Here is a 20,573-nt window from a genome sequence, read left to right as displayed (position 1 = left end):
GGATAAAGTTGGCAAACATCCGGAGTCTACTTCCGACAATTTCGGAACTGACTCCGGAAGGTAGGACCTACAGCCCAGCATTGTCCAGAGTTGTTCGGAATCATTCGTAATCTCCCGCAGTCGTCTGGAGTCTGCACGACTCTGGAAGACTCCGGACAGCTCCGAATGACTGCGGACGACTCCGGACGACTCCGACTCCCGGCGGATCTAGTGGTTCGGAGTTTGCCGGGGTCAGAATCGGACTAACAATAGCCGAAGTCAGGTTGGAGTCGCGGATGCGCTCCAAGGAACACATCATTACACTAGACCCTGATTGAAGTCTGAATTATTTCCGATTGGACATATTGTCCTCGTATCGATTCCACCACACGTATTATTGGAAGATATTGAATGCAGCAGTAGATGTCTTCCACGGCTTATCCAATGTCTCTAACCAAATCCAGATGAGCCTTGATGAGCTTGAAGCGTATTCCAACATTTTTTTAAAGTATTCTAGAGTATATACATTGACATCTCTTCAAGATATAGTCTCTTTGGAGTGGATATTTCAACAATTCACAACAACAACAATGTGAATCTTTCCAGAGACTACCAACTCCACTGGATCTATCCACTAAAGCCTCGGAAATCAAATTCCATGCCATGACGTTAAGATGTTTGAGCGATTCCCTATCATTTTATCAACAGGCTAGAGGAGCGTGCCTCACACCGTCCGACACTTACCTTAATGCACGAATCTCGGACGGGCTCAGCTTGGACTCGTCGTACTCCGGCGGCAGGCAGTTGCTGGCGCGGGCCCGCTTCTCCGCGTTCACGGTCCGTATCGGGATGCGGCTCATCGGCGTCTTCGCGAGCGGCGATGCCGCCGTCAGCAGTCCGCCGGCCACCCTGCCCTGCTCGTCCTCCTCGGTCCGACCCGTCGCCGACTCCTCCCTGCATTTCGTTTTGGCGTTGATGTAGTATTCGCGAGTTCGAGTATGGTCGGTTTTCATCAGCGTAATATTGAGATTTCGTTTTTTTTTATAGATTTTTTTTTCGATTGATTCGTGGTTCGCGGATCAGCGGCGATTGTGTGTGGTAAGCATTGTTAAAGAGGGGTGAGATTGAGGTTTTCATATCCAAAGGTCAGTTATGTTTGGTGCAAGCGTACACGCGCTAGCCACCGTAGCAGAGCGTTCGGGCAGCGGCGATACACCCATGCTAGCTAAGGAGGGGGTGGTGGTGGTGGTGATGGTGTCCAAGCGCACTCAATTCTGAATAGCCCCCTCCCTCCATTCCCCTCACTGGGGAAGGGCGATCGGAATTGAGGTTTGCCACACACAAACACCGGGAAAACGCTTTACGAGCTAATGTTTTAAATAAAATATTTTGCTTTATTTGTTTCCGCTGATTGCGCAATCACTGGCATACTATGGTGGGTAAGTGTGGTGGAGGAGAGCCTTACTAAACAAGCTACTGCATAGTTGTACACAACTCGAAAGGATATTTAAAGAGTGAAGGAACAGAAAGACAGAAGGAAGCGCGCAAAGAGGTAGAATGAACCGTACGAACCCACAAGAAAAAAGGTAATAGTAAATCATAATAATTAAGAGAGTATGATAGAGAAAGTGAGAGAGAGATCGACTAAATACTCTACAGCGAAGATAAAAAGGGCCCACCGCTGCCATTGTCACCACTCCCCAACTTAACCGCTAAAATTAATTGCTGATGTCCAGGCAGAGAAGATACGTCGAGAGATGTACACAAGGTTAAAGGGGTACACAAAAAAAGGGCAATGAAAGAGAAACAGAGCGCATTCCAAGCAGTACAGTAATTAGTTTTATTATTATCACTTTTGAGATGTATTTACAGACAAAAGGGTCAAAATAAAAAAAAGACAACAAGAAAATATGTATACGACAGAGAGAATGTATACGAACATGTATGTATATATATAAATCTATAGATGTGTTTGTGTTTGTTTGTGTGTATGTGTGTGTGTGTGCGTACATATTAAGATTAAAAACGAGGCCACTAATTGTACCGAAACGCTTTTCGGTTTCCGTTCGCTGCCGCACTTACTCTTTACATAAGGGACGGAGGAGGGGAAACGGAGGCGTGGGAAGGATTGAGGAAGGGAGCGAATAGTAATAATAAGTGTGTGCGTGTGTGCGTTTGTTTGTGTGTGTATGATACATACATATTATGTATACTACATCCTTGCAATCCATGTGTGAGACAAGCACCCGCTCAGTGCACAATCGTCCCGCACACACCGAGCGCGGCTGCGGGGCGATGTTAAAAGATGACAAATGCTTTCGAACGCTGCAGTGTACCCTGTTTTCAAAGCCAATCGGTAGATAATGTTGTGTAAAAAAAAAAAAAAACCCCATTTGATCCTCTCATTTTCTTCGAACCCTTTTCTACCTAAATACGCGCTTTACTGGCTTTCAACAATTGAATAAAACTCTCCGCTGCGCCAATTGAGTGCCAATTTAAGTGTGCCACTGTGTATGCTATAAAGTAGTAATGCCACCTCTCTGTCCAAGCGAGAGAGAGTGTGTGTGTGGAAATGCGGCGCAAAACCCCCTTGCACGGAAGCACTCTTCGACTGCCTCTTTACGTCGCCTCGTCATATCGGGGATGATCGATAGCGGGAGCTAACGCACACGCTTACTATATACTAAGAGACACGTCCTTAGGTCCTACCTACAGTCTATGAATAGACAAAAACGCAACAGGCACACACACACAGACAGTTGAAATGCCAACAAGAATGAAATGTGCGGTAATTAAAAAGAAAGAGAGAGAGAAAAAAAACAGAAAGTAAATCTACTTAAAACATTAAAAAGGGGATTTTTGACAATTCATATGCCTATGCTAATCTTAGTTGTTCTCTTCCCCTACTGTTGTGTTTGGCTTTTCAGCTGATGCTGAAGCTTAGCTAGACACACTTTACAGGCGTGTGTCGTTGGATTTTTTCACATACAAAGCACATCAGGAATGTAACAGGGTGGAAATGAAGCGGCGAGGAAATCTCGATCTTAGCTGCAGCACGGTTTGTTGTTGTTGTTGTTGCTGTTAATACGTCAATAGCGGGGAAAGGGAAAGGGGAAAAGAGGACGATGGCGGGATACATATTTATGTATGTATGTGTTGGTGTGTGTGTGTGTGTTGTGATGGGTTTATTTTCTATGATCTAAATACAGCGTCAATTTCTGCCAACGGGTTCCTGGAGGAAGTACACAAGGGTGAAAAGGGGGGTAAGAGGTTAGGATAAATCAGCAAACTATTACGAGAAACAAAAAAACTTAAACAACTTAATTAAGTTAGAGGGAGGAGGGGCGCCGTAGCCGTTTCTAAGTGTCACTGCTTTTGTTTGTGGAAAAAAACGGGAGGAAAAGTTTGTGGTTCAGGGACAGGTTGGTGATTAGTAAAGTAAGTGTTATTTCGAGCTGGACAGTTGCTGAAAGGAGGAGCAACGTAAGTAGATAGATTTAGGTTTCTACACTCCAACTCCCTTCCGCATGACGAGCATCGAATGGAGTGGTAGTGGCAGTAGTAGTAGGAGTAAGAGTGAGTAAGTAGTTAAACGAAAGCAAAGTAAAGTCATGGAAGACAGAGAGAGAGAGAGAGACAGATAAGCCGAGAAGGATAACTACTCCCTGTTTTGGCGTTTCTTTCGGCAAACTATTTTACGCAAAGTGCACAAAACAAAACGTGAAAAAGAAAAACCCCAAGTGTCCCAGCGGGTGTGATGAGGTCATAATGCGGCACTACTACACTAGCCACTACTAAGAAGGCACTCTCTCCACTCTTCCGCTCTTTGGTTCGAAGGTTGGCTCCCCCGGCGTTACTTTTCTCTCTCTGTGCATGTGTGTTGCTATCGCTAGAGCAAACAGTAGTGATAGTGATCCCAAGACCCGGGCGGAGGCGCAGCGCAAAGATGGCGAAGGGGCTAGGAGTACACCCGTTCCTCGGCCCGCTCCCTATCCCTCCGGTACGTACCTCATGTTATTGTCGTTGATGTCGGACTTGTCGCCGGGCGGCCGGTCGCCACCGTCCGACCGGTTGTCGTCGTCCTCGTCCTCCTCGTCGCCGAACCGCTGGTGCACCCGGTCCTTGCCGAGCGACGCGATCTTGCGCTCCTCCTCCTGTCTCAGCTTTTCTACCTCGTCTTGCGATAGGAAAGAGAAGACTTTTTCTAAAAAAAAAAAAGACGAGAAAAGGAAATTAAAATAGCGCTCGAGCAACACACGGTCGGCGCAGCCTTACCTGATTTGGGCGTCGGTTTCTGCTGATCTTCCATGGCGTTCTCGAAGAATCGCTTCTTGTCGGACACGCTCTTCGGTGTCTTCGGACCTAGAGGCGGCGACTGCGTGGGGGGAGGGGAAGAAGGATTACAGAGAGGGAACTGATTACAAACAGGGTAAACACTTGAGCTCGGTGCTTCTTCGGCAGCTGTGTTGTGAGAGAGTTTGTGAGTGGCTGGTGGTAAAACCAATTGTTCCTTCAAATGTTCCCGTAAACAGCAGCCTCCGATCGAGCGGAGCCGTGTTTCGATATCCCCCTAGGTGCAAGGTGGTAGTTGATCGCTCGACCTTAAACCGCTGATTGATGGGTGTGCGTTTACACCGCACCGGATCGAGGGCTGCAGCGAAGCTTATCCTGGCGCATCGAAACATGAAACGCGTAATGCAAGTAAACGATCAACATATGGCACACCACATACAAAAGGCAGAACCGAGTAAAAACACAACCGCATGCAGTGAAGGGCACAAGCAGAGCCAGCATTTTAAAAAATAATAACAATAAACGGTAATAAAACGAAGAGCAAAGCCCCAATACACGTAAAGCCAGCATGTTGTTGCCACTGGGCGCTTTTAGTGCGGTATTTATCCCAAAACCATACCAGTTGTAAAAGGACTTAAAAAGAGCATTAGCTTTTTTTTCTCTCTTCTTTTCAATCCAAATTGCTGAACGTAAATACATTACAACACATAAGAAAGGAGCCAGAAAAGCAATTCGAATCAAGGAGGGAAAAAGTCATATTAAAAAAAAAAGTCGTATCTGCCACTCAATCGCTGCCTCTTGACTGGCGCCAGAGAACATTTATTCGAAATGGAGAGAAAAGGGAAATCGAACGATTTTACTCTACAGTTGTTAAATGTATAGTTAGTAAAAAAGGTAACACACGCACACAAATGCTACACAAACAGCTACGACTGCTACCAATTGTTTTGTTTTGTTTTGTTTAATAAATCCCTTTGGTTGGGGTTCGTTACGATACAGCTACTCTAAAGCACTAAGTTTTGCATGCCGGCGCTCCATGATTACGTAACGGTTTGCCTACACTTAGCCTTTTTTTGTTGTCTTTACTACTTCACTACTAAACTCATTAGCTACAGATGAAAACATACATAATTAGAAACAAGAGGGTCAATCAGATGAGGATGATGTACGTTGGTTTTTCTCTCTCTCTCTCTCTCTTTTCTTTGCCCGGTTTGAGGGTTCGTCGCTGCACCACCGTGCACATCACACACCACCTGTTATCATTGGATCCCGTCGTGCGCCCGAATGGTAGGCAACACCGCAACGCACGCAACGCTTATCAATCCCGATGTGTATGGATGTGTGCATGTGTGTATTATCGTTTGATACCGGATGAGCATGAGAACCTTACTGGCTAAGTGGGGTGGGTGGTGGTGGTTGTGTGATGGAATGATTAATTTTTTTTCTTCCTCTTGTTTGCTTCTATTGCCTTTTTGTCGTGACACACACACACACACACGCCCTCAGTGCAAAATGTTGTGCGCCGTGCGGTTTTGATCTTTTTTTGTTTGTTTGTTTTGTTTTTGGTGCGTTTGTTGTTGTATGCCTTTCGCTCACGCCTGTTTCGGTGGGCGAGAGGCGGCCGCTGCGGTGCTTAAAACAGGGTGGTGCGTGGTGATTGGTGTGTGCGCTCGGGAGCTGGCGCCGTGCGCGGTGCACTAACGAGCCGTAGCGTCGGATCACTCACCGGCATCAGCACCTGGTGGTGGGGGTGGGTGGGACCGGCGGCGATGCTGCTGGACGGGTGGGCAGTGGAAAGGTAGGTCGGGCCGGCGCTGGTGCCGGCGTACGGTGGTAGGTGGTAGGGCGAGGAGTACGGGACCGGTTGGCTGCTGGTGCTCGCCGCGAGCGAGACGATCGGCGCGTGGCTGACCGGCACCGAGCCGGACGCGTACGTGTAGATGGTGTGCTGCGGTGTCGGCAGCTTGGTGTAGTGCACGGGCAGGATCTGGACGGGCGGGTAGATCTGCGGCAGATGGTGGTGGTGGTAGCCAACGTCGGACGGTGGTGCTGTGGATGGTAGCGGCGGCGGTGGTGACAGTGGACCGCCCAGCTTGCCCAGATGCTGGTGATGATCGTACACGCTGCTGCTGCTGCTGCCCGGGATGTAGTGGGACGGCAGGGGCGACACGGACGCGGTTCCGGAATCGTACAGGTGGTACGGCGAAGGCACCCGGCCCAACAGCTCGCCCGTGTGGTGGTGATGGTGCATGGTGTACATGTGCTGCTGCTGGTGATGGTGGTGATGTTGCTGCTGCTGCTGCTGCTGCTGCTGCTGTTCGTGGGCGTACTGTGCCAGCAGCTTGTTGCGCACCTCGTTCTCCTCCAGCAGTACCTGGCGATGGACCTCGTCCGGCACCAGCAGATTGTTCGGCGTGTTTTCGTGCACGAACTGGGCCGTCCGCTTCACCGGCAGCGTTTCGAACTTCGCCGGCAGCATCTCGACGCGCTCGGGCCGACCGCGGGCTGCCGGGCCGGGCCCTACCGACACCTCCCGGATCGTGTTCGTCGCCGTGTCGTGCTCGTACTCGACCAGATCGCCCTGCCCGAACTCTTCCTGCAGCTTGCGAGCGGCCTGGTTGCGCACCACCTCCGCCCTGCGGATCGGATTGCTGGCGGGCGGCTGCTCCCTTGCTAGCTGGCCGCCGGGTGCCGCCGGCAGCAGCTCGTGCGAATCACCGGACGCATCGGAATCGGTATCGGATTCGGTGCCGGTGTCGGAATCGGTGTCCGGATCGCTATCCAAGTTTGCCACCGTCGGCTGCACCTGCTGCACACCTTCCGGCGTCGAGCTGCTGCTGCGATTGGAGGGGCTGCTCGCGCGCAAAATGCCCTTCAGGTCGGGCGTCGGCGAGGGACCCGCGAAGGCGGCCCGCGCATGATGGAGCGCCGTATCGAACCCGTGCGCATCTTCGTGCAGATCGAAGCTAACTGATTTGCGGTGCGAGGTGGCGGTGGTGGTGGTGGTGGACGAGGAGCTGCCCGGTTCCACCTTCGGCGGTGGAGGCGGTGGTTTCGTGCTCGGCGGACGGTCCAGATACGCCCCAGCGGACGGTGATGGGATGGTGGTGGTAGTGGTGGCGGTGGTGTGGGTGGATGCTGCTGCCAGTGGCGGTGGCGGCGGCGGCGGTGGTCGGTGGGGTCGCACAATCTTCTGGTCACCCTTCGGGGGGTGGTGGTAGTTAGTATCGGTGGTAGCGGGGTTCGTCGCTACCGTGGCGGTGGAGGAGTTAATTGAGGAGATGGGAGGTTCGTTCGCATGCGACAACGACCGGACGCTTCCGAAGCGGCGCTCGACCTACAGAGTGGGGGAGTGGGGAGGAGTAGGGTTTGCAATGCGCGCGTACACGATAGGAGAGGGGGGGGGGGGGGAAGGGGTCGTTAAAGTTTTTTGTTTTGGATTTAATTTTAGTTTTTTTTTTTTAGATGAAAATTCAAGACGGAACGAGCGCGCATATGCAAAAGAGAAAGAGAAAGAATATGAGAACAGGATGTAAGGGGAGAGTGGGGCGGTTGAGGTGAATTAGGATACGAAGGAGTAGCGGTACGGGGGGGAGGGGGGCATGATTTTACCAGCGGAAAACCGAAAGCATGTGCTTGAGGAGGGAATTGGGGAGGGGAGACGCATTACGATCAGCTCTGGGCAGGGATAATAAGCACACCAATTGGTAAAATACAACATACATTTTTTTAGTTACCGAAGGAATACAAAGCAATCGATAGGAAAGGGTTTGGGGTTTACGGTTGCATTGAAATCTTTTGAAAATTATATTTTTCTAATGAATATCCATCAGTTTTTCATTTGAATACTGCTCGAAATGGTGTTGTAGAACATAAAATTTCAATGCAATTTTGTGGTTTTTATGGGGTTTTTTTTAATGGTGTTAAATTACAAACTAAATTATGTAAACGGTATGACTTATCGCTAAATGAGTGAGTGGAAACGGAACACAAAATAAAACGTACATATTACTTGACAGCTGACAATCGGCACAATACTGTGTTACACACCTTGGACTGGAGGGTAAGTACTAAAAACATTTACAAAACAAAAAATCACCAATACACAAACACCCGCACTGTACCTACATTGAAACCATCCAGAAGCCATTTGCGATCGGGCAGAGGCGGTGATGAGCATACACAGTTAGCACTTTCCGCCGTGCGAAGGCGCTTAAACGCTTTCAAAACGTAATTCCAACAACAGCCAAGTGATAAGAGAATACGCAACGCGACAATACACGTACACACTTTTAAGACACAAATCACACAGAAAAGAAACGTCCCAAACAAGAAAGAAAGTGCTCACAGCAAACCCCCTTTTCAGCAATGAAAAGAGGACATCCCAGAAACAGCAAAAAAAAAAAAACAAATGTATAATAAGAAAGAAAACATCGGAAGTACTACAACTTTGGCGAGGTCATAAAATAAGGTGTAACGGCAACGGGGGAGTGTAAGGGATGAACATTGTTTAGATCGCATATAATTACCAAATTGTCTGTGTATGTTTTGCCCGGAGCTTCGCTACCCTTGCAGCGGGAAGGCCCTCATATTTCTCTCTCCTTCTCTCGCGCTTTGCGTTGAGGGTTTTTGGGGCTCAGGCTAGAAAAACTCGTCCAAAAATTGAGGAAACGGGGAGGGAAGGGGCAGATTAAAATCCCCCAAAAACAACGCAAGCAAAATCAAAACTTCTTGCTTCTTTTCGCAATGAAATGAAAAGACTAGCAACAAAAATGGTACAAAAACAGAAAGGAAAAAAAGAAACAAACAAACAAACATAAAATGATGTCATTTCTTTTCTTCCAAAAATTACGAGAAACCCTCAACCACGTGGTTCGTCAAATATGTATTTGTTTTTTCCATTTGTTCCGCCTGCTGATGCTGCTGGGCTACAGGGTCGTCTCTGTTTGTTTGTTTTTTAGTTCAACAGTTATTGTAAAGAATCTCTTCATCTCCCTCCCTCCGCGTCCTATTTTGTCCTTCCCGCCGTTTGCTTCACTTATGTATTTCCTAACCTCAACGGACCTGTTCCTAAATCGCCGAAACATTAACGTCAGGTGAGGCGTCCTGTGCATATATATATATATAGTTGGGATTGTTTTTTTGTTACACTTTTCGTTTGTTTTTTTTGTTTGATTTTGAATTTTGTGCGTTTCTGCCTTTCTAAGGAAAAATCAACTTGCTGCCTCACAAAAACGGTATCCACAGTGAAAAAGGGCAGACACGAGCTTCCCTTCTTTATAGCTATTGATGGTGTGTGTGTGTCTGTGTTTGTATATATATATGTAATTTTTCCACCAATGCCATTTACAAGTGTTCAACAATAAAGTGAAAGGCAAAAGATTATCTAACACCGGATCCTAACGTTTTTCCAGGGTTTGGGGCGTGCGGTCGCATTCAAGTCACTGCCAAGGGCTCGATGCCTCCCCGGCGGAGAGCCTCACACAACTGTCCGGGATGATTTTAGGGTGTAATATTGTGCATGCGCTTATTATGTGCGGCCTGAAGATTTCCGTTGGTTTGGCTACACTCTCTTCAAAGTTGGACACAGGAAGCGGGTGAAAAAAGGTACTTCGTTTGGGTATGTTCAGCCCAGGATAGAAAACTAATCGAAATCCCATTAACAGCCATTTCCAACCATTGGTTCGAGCACTCCCGCGACATCTATGATTGGACTTTTTGGACAGTACAGCTAGAGTGCGTAAAGGTGGCATAATTGTGCTAGTTTGTTTTCTCCAACCTTTCTCCACACACACCATCGCTCTCTCTCTCTCTCACACACATCCAACTTCGAACAATCCAAGTGTACCATTTAGCGTAGATTTAGACAACAGATACACACAGCACATGTAGTTTGAACACATCGAAGATAATAGTGCCAAGCAGGTATGCCGTTAAGAGTAAAGCGACTGGATGCTTGTCTAGATGTTGGCTTTAGAGTGTTACTCTGTGTCACAGCAGATAACAGAAGAAACAAAGATAGCGAGCGAGACATAGTGCAAGTAAGCTCTGAAACGACAACGTCTTGATCGGTTTGGCACCAGGCATTAAGGAGGCGAATTTCTGTCCACCTGTCACACACACACATACACACCTACTTCGGAGGCAGGTTTTTGTTGTGTGTGTGTGTGTGTGTCTTTTGTTTCTCTCCGTACAGCTTCTCCACGAAAACACTGATCGAAACGGTCACGACTTACACGCTAATAGGAGGCTCGCGGGGCCCGCTGCGAATTCCCGAGAGCAACCACCACATTTAAATATGCACATGAAACCCATTTTGCCGGTACGATTGGCCTAACAACCTCACTACACCCGTCTCTCCCAGATGCACACACACACACATACGCAGAGGGAGAGAGAGAGAGAGAGAGAGAGTGGAACAATTCCTGGGCGCTGTGTACGCAAAACTCTTACATCCTAAGTGCTACATGGTAGGAAACATCTTGGCATCGTTTTTTAGGTCGTTTTGTGCATCCACAGGATAGAGGGGGGCGAATACACTGATACATACGTCCTCTCTCTCTCGAAGACACATACACACACGAATGATATTGACGCGGTCTCCTTCCGAGGAGGTTTTCAGAGGAGAACAGTTGGCAGCATATATGTAATGTGGTGTATAGAGAGGGCGAGGGTGATGGTGGGATGATAGAAGGGGCTTCGCCACATCCAGAAAACAGGAAACAGAGACTGCAGCGCGATAATAGTTTAATCTTTCCTCTCCACTACACTTTCGCCCTCCCTTACCCCTCTACAATCGATTTAGCTACGAATCTACCAAAGTCCGAAAAGTGCTCTCGGCTAGTTGTCTGGTGTATATGAATAGCTTCACCTAGTGGCGTGCTCGGTCTCTCTCTCTCTCTCTTTTTTTCACTCTCTCTCTCTCTGCCGAGCAACTAACAGTTTTTGGCCCAAAAAACCATTTTCGAAGGAAACTCTCCCTCTTCACCCTCCTCTAAAGAATCGGCGCACTAAACGGGACACAGAAAAGCCTTCTGATCCACACAGGAAAGATCCCCGACCCGCTAATTGGGGGATGTGGATTTATATAAATGCTAATGTGCTAATGTGTGTGTGTATGTGTGTGTTTGTGTGTGTTTACCTATTCATAACGGAAACAATCTGAAGCATTTATCTACTAACACAGTTGAGTTCGTGTGTGGTCTAAGGTTTTTTTCTTTCTCTCTCTCTCTCTCTCTCTCTCTCTCTCTCTCTCTCTCTCTCTCTCTCTCTCTCTCTCTCTCTTTCTCTCTTTAGTTTTGCACCGAATTTTTGGCGTGTGACGGCGTCGGTCACTTAAACAGAGCAACAAAACAAACAACGTAACAGCAACAAGACAGTGGATAACAATCGAATGGGGCTTCAGTTCCTGCTCCCGCCGCCTCAGACACAACGCAGGTTTGCTATGCAATCCTGCGCGAACAAAATGGCGGAGTGACGCCGGAGCCGGTAAGTAGCACTCCTCGTGCGCTAAGCGAAAATGTAGGAACGAGAGCGGTGTGACGGAACCGACGGAAACGGCATTGGTCGCAGTGGCGCGCCCGGCGCATCCTAGTGACACTAGTGTGGGGCGCACCGACCAGCCTCCCCCCCCCTCCGTCATTACTACTCTAGCTACGAGCGGCGCCCAATTTTTCCTACAACAGACCAGAGAGTACATCAGTGCAGGCAGTGCGCTGATTTCAGGTGATTTGTCTGTTCAGCTTTGTACGTTTACAATTTCACCAGTTGAGTGTCGATTAAGTGTTCAGTAGTATTTGTGTGTGTGTGTGTGTGTGTGTGTGTGTGTGTGTGTGTGTGTGTGTTTATGTTGGTGTGGTCAGCAAAAACATTGGTTCTGTTTTCGGTAGTGTTCCGGTAGGTTTTCAAAAAACGGTACAAAAAGTCTAGCTAATGTTTGCTTCTTCTTCGTCTTCTCGGATTCTTCCTTTCCCTTTTCTATCGCTTTGCTCGCTTCTCGTCCTGACCTGGTCGTATTTATAATGTATATATATCAATATATATATGGAAACATCAAAAGGTATAAATACAAACGCGCCTCCTGCCCTTGCCAGCATTGTTTTTCCTGCGCGGCTTAGTGTGCTGCGGGCTGGGAGCTGCCGCCGCGAATGGCAGATTTCTTCTTCTTCTTCTTCTGCTTCGTCTTTTTTTTCAATATATGTATATATGTATGCATGCATGTATGTATAATAGTGAGTGTGAGAGTTGTTACATAGCCAGTATTCTTGAGACAGTTACAATTGTTAATGACACTTCAAAAAAACACGTATCCACCAATCGCGGCACAATGCGCAAACACCTCTTCGGTTCGCCTACCGAGTTGCCCCTACCTTCCGTCTACATTGTCCACATGCCAAACCGGACACGATAGTCACTCCCTAGTCACTTACTCCACCCGTTGCAAGTCTAGCTTTTTTTCCGGTGGCAAATTTGGCATCCGTTTTGTTTCTTTTTTTTTTGTTTGGTTTTCTTTTTTGGCTTTTCCGACCTCCCAGTAACCCGTTGGAAGTGGTGTGGGACGGGGAAGGGGAAGAAGACAGTGAGAGCACGTCGAATAATGCAACGGAAATCGTACAACCCGTGCTGCTAACGGGGTTCAAACCACCAGCACCATCCCGTCGGTCCGTTTTCCCAGTCCGCAATTCGGAGCGCCAAATGTCACACTTATCAATTGGATTTGTTTTGTTTTGTTTTGTTTTTTTTCTTCACTAAATTATGATATCTCAGTCTTCGTTAGTTGTATAAAAAACTAATATTATGGAAGATTGTTTGTCGATGTACGTAACTGGAGGGAGGCGAAAATTGGCAAAAAAAAACATCCCGCAACACGGAACCAAACAAAAAGAGTAAAACCATCCCAGGCATAAAAACGCCAAACAATCAGAGTAAGAGAAAACAATTGCGAGGAAAAAAGAAAAGAGAGAGAGAGATAGAGAGAGAGAGAGGAGAGAAAAAGAGAGAGAGAGAAGAGAAAGAATTTATTTAGATCGTTCCATTACCATCCTGTAGTGACAATTTCCGGCGCAAGGGCGCAATTTTCTTGTAGATAAGAAGCATTTAGGCATTAATTTGTTTGGCAGTGTGTTTTGGAATAAAAAAAGGGGATAAGGGGAACGGTGGCGGTATATAGGTTGATGGTATATATTCAAAAACCAAAACATAATAAACAAATGACAAAACTCAACACTCAACAAGCGGTCTAAGGCGACCACAGCTTATTGAACAGGAAATATTTTACAAAGGTATAGAATAAAAAAATGTCCTAGCCTCACTTGTTCGGTCCTGTCGCGAGGCAACTGATGCGTCAGTTGATAGTCACGGCAAATGGGGCATTTGGCCCCATGCTCCACATAAAATATGCTAAACGAGTTCGTCCCATTAGAGTCGAACTTTGCATTTGCTCGCTGGCTTGCGTGCCACAAAAACGCGAGAAAGTAGGAGAGAAATCGAGCGGACTAAGATCAACGTTTGACAATTGACAAGCAGCATTTGAGCGTGATGGACAGAGCGCAAGCGGGACTTGAAATCGGCAAAAGCTGCTGCCGACTGATTCATTTCGTAGAGGATGCTTTGCACTGTCCGCAATTCTAACGCACTGCGCTAAGGGCTCACAGTTACTTTGCTTCTGTGCTGCCGACAGGCTTTATAAGCACCCGCTTTTACCACGAAGGAAGCGCACCTTGAGCACCTTGACGTACGAAACTGCGACACGAAGTGAATGCTTTTGCAAAGCAGCAATTAAACCAGGTTGGACGGAACAAAAAATCACCAATACAACAGAATCAAACCTAAAACAGGTAAGCAGATACGAACAAATCGAAGTAAACAATGTGATAACGCACAATAATGGTGAATGATGCTGTGTTGTGTAAATGCGGCTGTGTGCGTGTAATTGTGGCATGTAGTTGTGAGTGTATTGGGGCTTGGTGGTTGTGACTGATAAGTGGAATGTGTGTGACCGGACGGTATGTTTTATGTTTGTGGTGGTGTATATGTGTATGTGCCGTATCCTTCCAATTAATAGCGATCGCGATTAGCACACACACACAGAGCGGGGTAAGCTAACTCTGTACACCCTTTTTTGTTGCTTTTTATACACAATAATTATTTGTTGTTGGTTGTTTTTTTTTTCTTCTTGTTGTCAATAACAGACACATACACATAGGCCCCGGGGGGGGGGGGGGAGTGTGGATGAAGCAGAATGAGTGGGGGGGGGGGATTCGGGGGGAAAAGCACGAACAACAGTTGCTCGGGTGGAGAAACAATAAAACGCACATGGCAAGAGAACGCGAGGGCAAGAGATTTGACGCGTGTGGTCACGACGGGGTGCGTCGGACGGGGGCGGCGCTAATTACCTGAGGTGCCTGGGTATCGAGGGTGTGCTTGGACATCACGATAGTGGTCGTTTTCTGCAGCGGTTCGGACGCCACCTCGGTCGGCGACTTGGGCGGCCCGTTCTCGACTAGCTGGCTGCCGAGCGCTAGCGATTCGGCGGCACGAACGATATCCAGTACCTAGGTACGGGGTGAAATGGGCGAAACGTTAGTTCGAGGTCCGCCCCGTGAAGGTTTGCCTGGGCGCCACCTTCACCAAACCGGTCTCGTTCCACCTTACCTTCTCGGGGGTGCTTTTCTCCTTCGGACCGATCGCCACCTGCTGGTCGTTCGGATTGACACTGATAAGGGCTTGGGAGGTAGGTGGTTCGGGCTGGTCGATCGGATGGTGATCGTGGACCGCGGGCTGCGGGGGCAGTGTCTCCTCGTCGATCTTGTCCACGCTTAGCTTCCGGTGCGCTTCGGCCATTATTACCGAATCGTCCCGATCGAGGCTGGACACGCTCTGGCTAAGCTCCGATCCCGTTTCGGATGCGCGGGACCCTAAACGAACAAACAAACAAAAAAAAAAAAAAACGTTAGAACACCCGGCTTGTGTGAAGAAGCAGCGTTAGGGGACACCCTACCGATTCGCGCACTGTCACCGTTGTTGCTAAGCCCGGTGCTCATGCCACCGGCACTGCCGGCCAGATGCAGCAGGTCCGACTTCTCGTAGCCCTTGCACACGACCAGGTGCAGCTTGCTGCCGGACGCGCGGAGCGCATCGACCGCCTCCTGGTGGGAGGCGCCGAGCAGCGACAGCCCGTTCACCTCCAGGATGCGCATGCCCACGCGCAGCCGGCCGTCGCGCTTGGCCGCCCCGTTCGCGTTGATCTTGGAGATGAACACGCCCTCGTCCGCGTTGTCCAGCGGGTTGCCGCGCTGCCCGTTCAGCCCGCCCTTGATATGCATGCCGAGCCGTTCGCCGTCCTGCTTGACGATGTGTACCTCCTGTGTGCCGGTCGAGCGAGAGGAAATGGGTGCATTAGTACGATTCGCAACCGTGGCGATGCCCTCAGCCCAAAACCGTGGAGAACGGATGGCGAGGGACAAGGTGTCCTTCTTCAACAAACAAAATAAAATAAAGTAAAACAAAAAGAGACACAGACAGCATTCCCGCTACTACTAAAACAACACCGAGAGACATGCACTACCGTCCAGCTTTAGGAAAAGGGGAGGGAGGGGGTTTTCATTTCTATGCTGTTTGTGGGGGACAAACACTTTGCCCGCAACAGCCTAAGCTACACACACTTAGAAAGAAAACAGAGGGAGCGTACGAGTGTCCTTTTTTTTTTGATTTTGTAAAACTCAAGTACGAATATAGGGTAACGCAAAGAAAGAAAGAAAACGACTTATGATACACTGAACGACGAACCCCTTGTTCTGTTGTACGTACCTCAGTGTTTAATGCAACTATTTCAAAATGCTGAGTATGTGTGGAATGGCAGAAAAGAGCAGAAAAGTGTGTAGTAGCAGTAGTAGTAGTAGTAGTAAAAGTAGTAGTAGTAGTAGTAGCAATAGTAGTAGTAGTGATAGGGGGAACAATGTTTCGTTTTCGAATTTGAATTTATGCACGGATGTACGCAACAAGCGACACCTCAGCAGAAGGGTCATAAATGAACGGACCAAAGAAAAAGAAAACAAAGGGAGAGAGAGAGAGATAAGAGAGAAAGCGGCACTATAGATAGAGTGTACTAAACGCGTTTACACGAGCATGTACAAGGTGCACTGCTGGTATGAAATGTTCGCCTTCACACGCAACGTCGCAACGCGCAATCGTGCGCAATGTGTCTCTCCCTCGATTCTTCGATTTTAGCAGCCACGCGCCACGGCGCAAACGCCCATCATACGCACCTGAAAGCCGGCCGGCAGCGGATCGTGCTGTACGGTAAGCTTGATGTCGTCGCACGGTCGCAGCAGCTCCATGACCGCCTCCTGGTGGGTGGCCTGCGTCACATCGGTACCGTTCACCTTCAGGATGCGGTCACCCATGCGCAGCTTACCGGAGAGGGCCGCAATTCCGCCGGCAACGATCTGCAAAACAAAAAAACGAACATAGAACCATTAATCAAAGCTGTTCCTTCCCTTCCATCTGCTTGCTTGTACACTTACGTGCGATATAAATATTCCCGGCTCGTTTGCCCCGAACGGGGTGCAGGAATGGTCGGTGCCACCGATAATACTGAAGCCCAGCGAACCCTGATCTTTCGGCAGGATAACCTCCTGTATATGCGGGGGGGGGGGGGGGGGGGGGGGATGTGTGCATTCGTAGCCGAGCGCGCGCACATGTTTGTGTGTGTGTGTGAGAGAGAGAGGTGTGCATTTATGATTGCAAAATCATGCACGGGAGGAAGAAGGAAAAGAGAACAAACGGAAAGAGCCACGTTTAGTTAGAGGTTCCGGTGTAAGGGGGGCGGGGGGGTCTTTTCTCGACCGTGTCTCGTTTGGCCCACGTTGAGCCGGTGCAACATTAGCAGTAAGCGGGCGTTAACTTTGGCCAGCGTTAACTCCTCGTGTGAGATATGAAAGCTCGCGGCGCTGCAGTACACGTGCGTTACGCGAACACACACGAGGTTTGTGTTAATAGGGCGCACGCACACCACAACATTGATGTTAGAGAGAGAGAGAGAGAGAGAGAGAGCTTTGCCGGTTTTTAGTTGCCCCTTTTGCCAACAAACAAAAACAAAAAAGTATGGTATGAACGCGGGGAAACGTGTCAACATTGCAAGCTTGACGGGCTCGACTGTTGGATGGTCCGCCAATCAGGGGGAGTGGTGTGATACTAGCAGGTGGGTATACTGAGGGGATTATTATTATTGGGTTTATCGACAGTTAATAGATGACGGTAGATGTTTCTGTTTTGTCGGTTCAGTTTTGAGCATTCATGATTACTTTCAAAAGTGATTCATATTATGTTGTACAAATCATCAGATAGACCCCTGCAGAAGACACCGCATGTCAGTGGAATTTCATCCAAAGCTTTTGAGAACATTTACCCAAAAAAAAGCATGTCAGAAGATTTTAGACCATTTTGAAAGGACCAGTTAAAGGCTTATTTTTCAATATCGAAATTGCGAGGTAGTTCCTTGTCGTAAAATCACAGTCAACCCTAGAACAACGGTAGAAATTGTTCGGTTGATACATTGACGCTCAAAACGATTCCAGTTTGGTCTGTTATGTTTAAACCTTACGACAAGAGATACCCTGAGAGTCAGCTTCCAATCGTTAAGACCCTGCCGTGCGTTATTTCCCAAATATCCTTGCAGAATCGGTAAGTGATAGAGAGCGTAAGAGCTACGTGGCGCAGTATGAGGCACAGCAATGGATGATCGGAGTTGGTGTGGGTGATGATTTCGAGAGGTCAAGAGGAGTCCGATAAGAGATGTTGAGTTGAGTGACACGGTGGAGCCGTTGTGCAGTACTAATAGTAGAGCGCTATTGATGATTGATGGATGGCTAGAACTTATCATAGACTGGAAAGGAATGCTGATCTTCATCTCGATATTGATTGTGGGATTTTTTTGTTGTGTGCGTATGTTTGTTTTTGCTGGATTGGAGCATGTAGTTTACCTCGCTGATTAGTGGTTCCAACAAGCGATTGTCAGTGACCCGGGTCATTACCGTCTCAGTGAACGTTGACTTGGTAATCGTTTCCGTGACGGTGCCGAGCTCGGTCGGTGCCGGCGGCAACATCGGCATGTCCGGCACGGCCTTCTGCACCGTCACCGTTACCGACGGGCCGTGGTCAGACTTGTCCACGGTTACCTGCCGCCCGCCGCCGCTGATAAAGTGAGACGGTATCATGGCCTGAAAGTCTGCGCTGGTCATGGGCCTCGCTGCAACCTGGTGATATGAATGCGCGTGGGTGTGTGTGTGTGTGTGTGTGTGGGTGGGTGTTGGTGTGGGTGGTTCATACATTCATTGTTTTTGTTTTCGTTCGTGGTGGGGAATGTTGGAAAGGGGATGAAAGGGGATGAGCAGGATGCATTCGATCGTTGACAAGATGGCGGAATGAAACGCCACCGTTAACGAAAGGAAACGTTGTTGTGATCGCGAATATACAAAAAGGTTCAATATAGTGACACACACACACACACATACAAACACCACCAAACACACGGGACACGCGGAGAGATATAAACAGCAGCCGACCCCAAGAAAGCCATTATGCGTCCACACACACGTACGCACGCACGCGCGAGCGGGAAATTAACGGGAAGGCGCACCCGAACAGGGAAGTATTAGAGCATTGTATGAGCAAATGGTGATGTATGCAAGTGTACAGGGTTGGTTTTTGGGCGCGCGCGCGTTTGAAAAGGATCATACACACACACACACACAAGGAGCGACGCGTGGGAGGCACAGGCACAGACAGCAACGAGAATGGGGAAGATATGGAAAAGAGAAAACAAAAAGAAAAAAAAGGGGAAAAACCTTGGATTAGGACCATGCTGTGGCTGTTAACGGTCGTGCGAGAGGGGGGGGGGGGGGGAGGCGAGCGGGAAGGTAGGGTGTATGTGTGTGGGGTTGATGTTATGCGATGTTTAAGGCGATGCGGCCGATGGGTAGCCGTGGAAGAGAGCTCGTCCAGAAGGAGCAAAAGGAGAAGATGGACCAGGGGGAAAGTGGGGGGGGGGGGGGGGAGTGAGTAAAGTGTGGGCGTAAGTAGTTGGTGGATATTGGCGAAGGGAGGTTACAGATGGTAAGGTTTGAAGCAGATGAAAACATGAAAATGATGGTGATGGTGATGATGATTAAGATGATGATGACGGTGATGGTGATGACATGCTGCTAATCGTGATGGCAAACGGTGAAAGCATAAAGGTAAGCGCAAATTTCTCGTGCTGCGTGTGCCGCGTGGGCATTGAAGAAAAAGGGGAAGGGGGGGGGGGGATATCAAAAGCAACAACACGCGTGCTAGAGCTGTCCCGTTTGGGGAGGAGATGGCAATGAGCACCGTGACCGCTTCACAGCGCTGGCAGAGTTGTGTGCCCACTATAAAGAAAGTTGTGCGTGTGTGTGTGTGTGTTTGTGCGTGCGTGTGGTTGTGTTGTTTGTAGAGGTGGGTGGAAGAAGGGCAGCAATTGCACCACGCGTGTACTACTACGGAAATACGGGTGTAGATAGTGGATAGGAAGCAACTAAACAGTGGGGAGAGAGAAAAGTGCCGGCGACGACGACGACGACGACAGGGCGCAGAGGATGAAGGGGGAGAGGGGGTTGGCCGGTTTTGCTCCATCCGCCGGACGGTGGTGCTCCAGGTAGGTGGTCGCGTCAGTTTCGGGATCATTGGGAGACGGCCCTCCGTCGGGGAGTCTTACCTGCGGGTCGTCGCTAGTGGCAGCCGTGTGCGCTACCACCCCATTATTCGTGGCCGACACCGGGGGCGCTTCCATCGGATGCTCCTGGTGCTGCTGCTGCTGTGTGTGCATTATTACGCCATTGCCGTTACCTTTCGTGCCGCCGTCCGGCAAGCTACTGATGTTAGCGGTGCCGTGTTTGTTATTTACGCTTTGCATTAATACTGTACGCGGTGCAGGCAGCGGAGGCTGCTGCTGCTGCTGCTGCTGCTGGGCGTTGGATGACGTGTGCGGTGCAAATGAGGAGCTAGGTGAAAGTGCATTAGCCCCGCCAGTTACCTTTTGCTGCTGTTGCTGCTCCTCGACCACCTTCGCCGCCGGTTCGCTGTCGGGCGACTGGTGGTGTTGGTGATGGTGGGCCTGCTGGGCGGCAGCAACCTGCTCCTGACCGTCTTCGGCCGTGCGCCGGTAACCGGTGTAGGTAGTGGCTGGTAGAGAAAGGGAGAAGGGCGATGTTAAAACGTTGTGTTTCTTCCAGTGCGGCAAAATGTCATGAGTATCACGAGATTTTCACCAACGAAAACAATGA

At 48.9% G+C, this 20,573-nt stretch overlaps 1 protein-coding gene across 34 annotated transcripts in view; it reads right to left on the bottom strand.

Moving 5' to 3' along the window:
* Positions 1-20,573, bottom strand: part of LOC1272222 (protein lap4) — a 53,118-nt gene that overhangs the window by 5,030 nt on the left and 27,515 nt on the right. For 23 of the 34 annotated variants that reach the window (XM_061649049.1, XM_061649000.1, XM_061649059.1 and 20 more), the window contains 12 exons: positions 20,006-20,472; positions 18,255-18,527; positions 16,797-16,907; positions 16,539-16,718; positions 16,081-16,110; positions 15,272-15,635; positions 14,926-15,188; positions 14,667-14,825; positions 5,999-7,609; positions 4,255-4,354; positions 3,988-4,183; positions 724-933 (listed from right to left, as the gene is read on the bottom strand). In XM_061649049.1, coding sequence (XP_061505033.1) covers positions 724-933; positions 3,988-4,183; positions 4,255-4,354; positions 5,999-7,609; positions 14,667-14,825; positions 14,926-15,188; positions 15,272-15,635; positions 16,081-16,110; positions 16,539-16,718; positions 16,797-16,907; positions 18,255-18,527; positions 20,006-20,472 — 3,964 coding nt within the window. Of the gene's footprint in view, positions 1-723; positions 934-1,795; positions 3,212-3,987; positions 4,184-4,254; positions 4,355-5,998; positions 7,610-14,666; positions 14,826-14,925; positions 15,189-15,271; positions 15,636-16,080; positions 16,111-16,538; positions 16,719-16,796; positions 16,908-18,254; positions 18,528-20,005; positions 20,473-20,573 lie in introns of those variants that run through there. The other 11 variants (XM_061649137.1, XM_061649155.1, XM_061649119.1 and 8 more) reach the window with 10 other exon arrangements.

Source organism: Anopheles gambiae, chromosome X (genome assembly GCF_943734735.2).
Source record: "Anopheles gambiae chromosome X, idAnoGambNW_F1_1, whole genome shotgun sequence".
Classification (NCBI taxonomy): Eukaryota; Metazoa; Arthropoda; class Insecta; order Diptera; family Culicidae; genus Anopheles; species Anopheles gambiae.
Note: the sequence above shows the minus strand (reverse complement) of the source record. Positions and strands in the feature narration are given on the sequence as shown.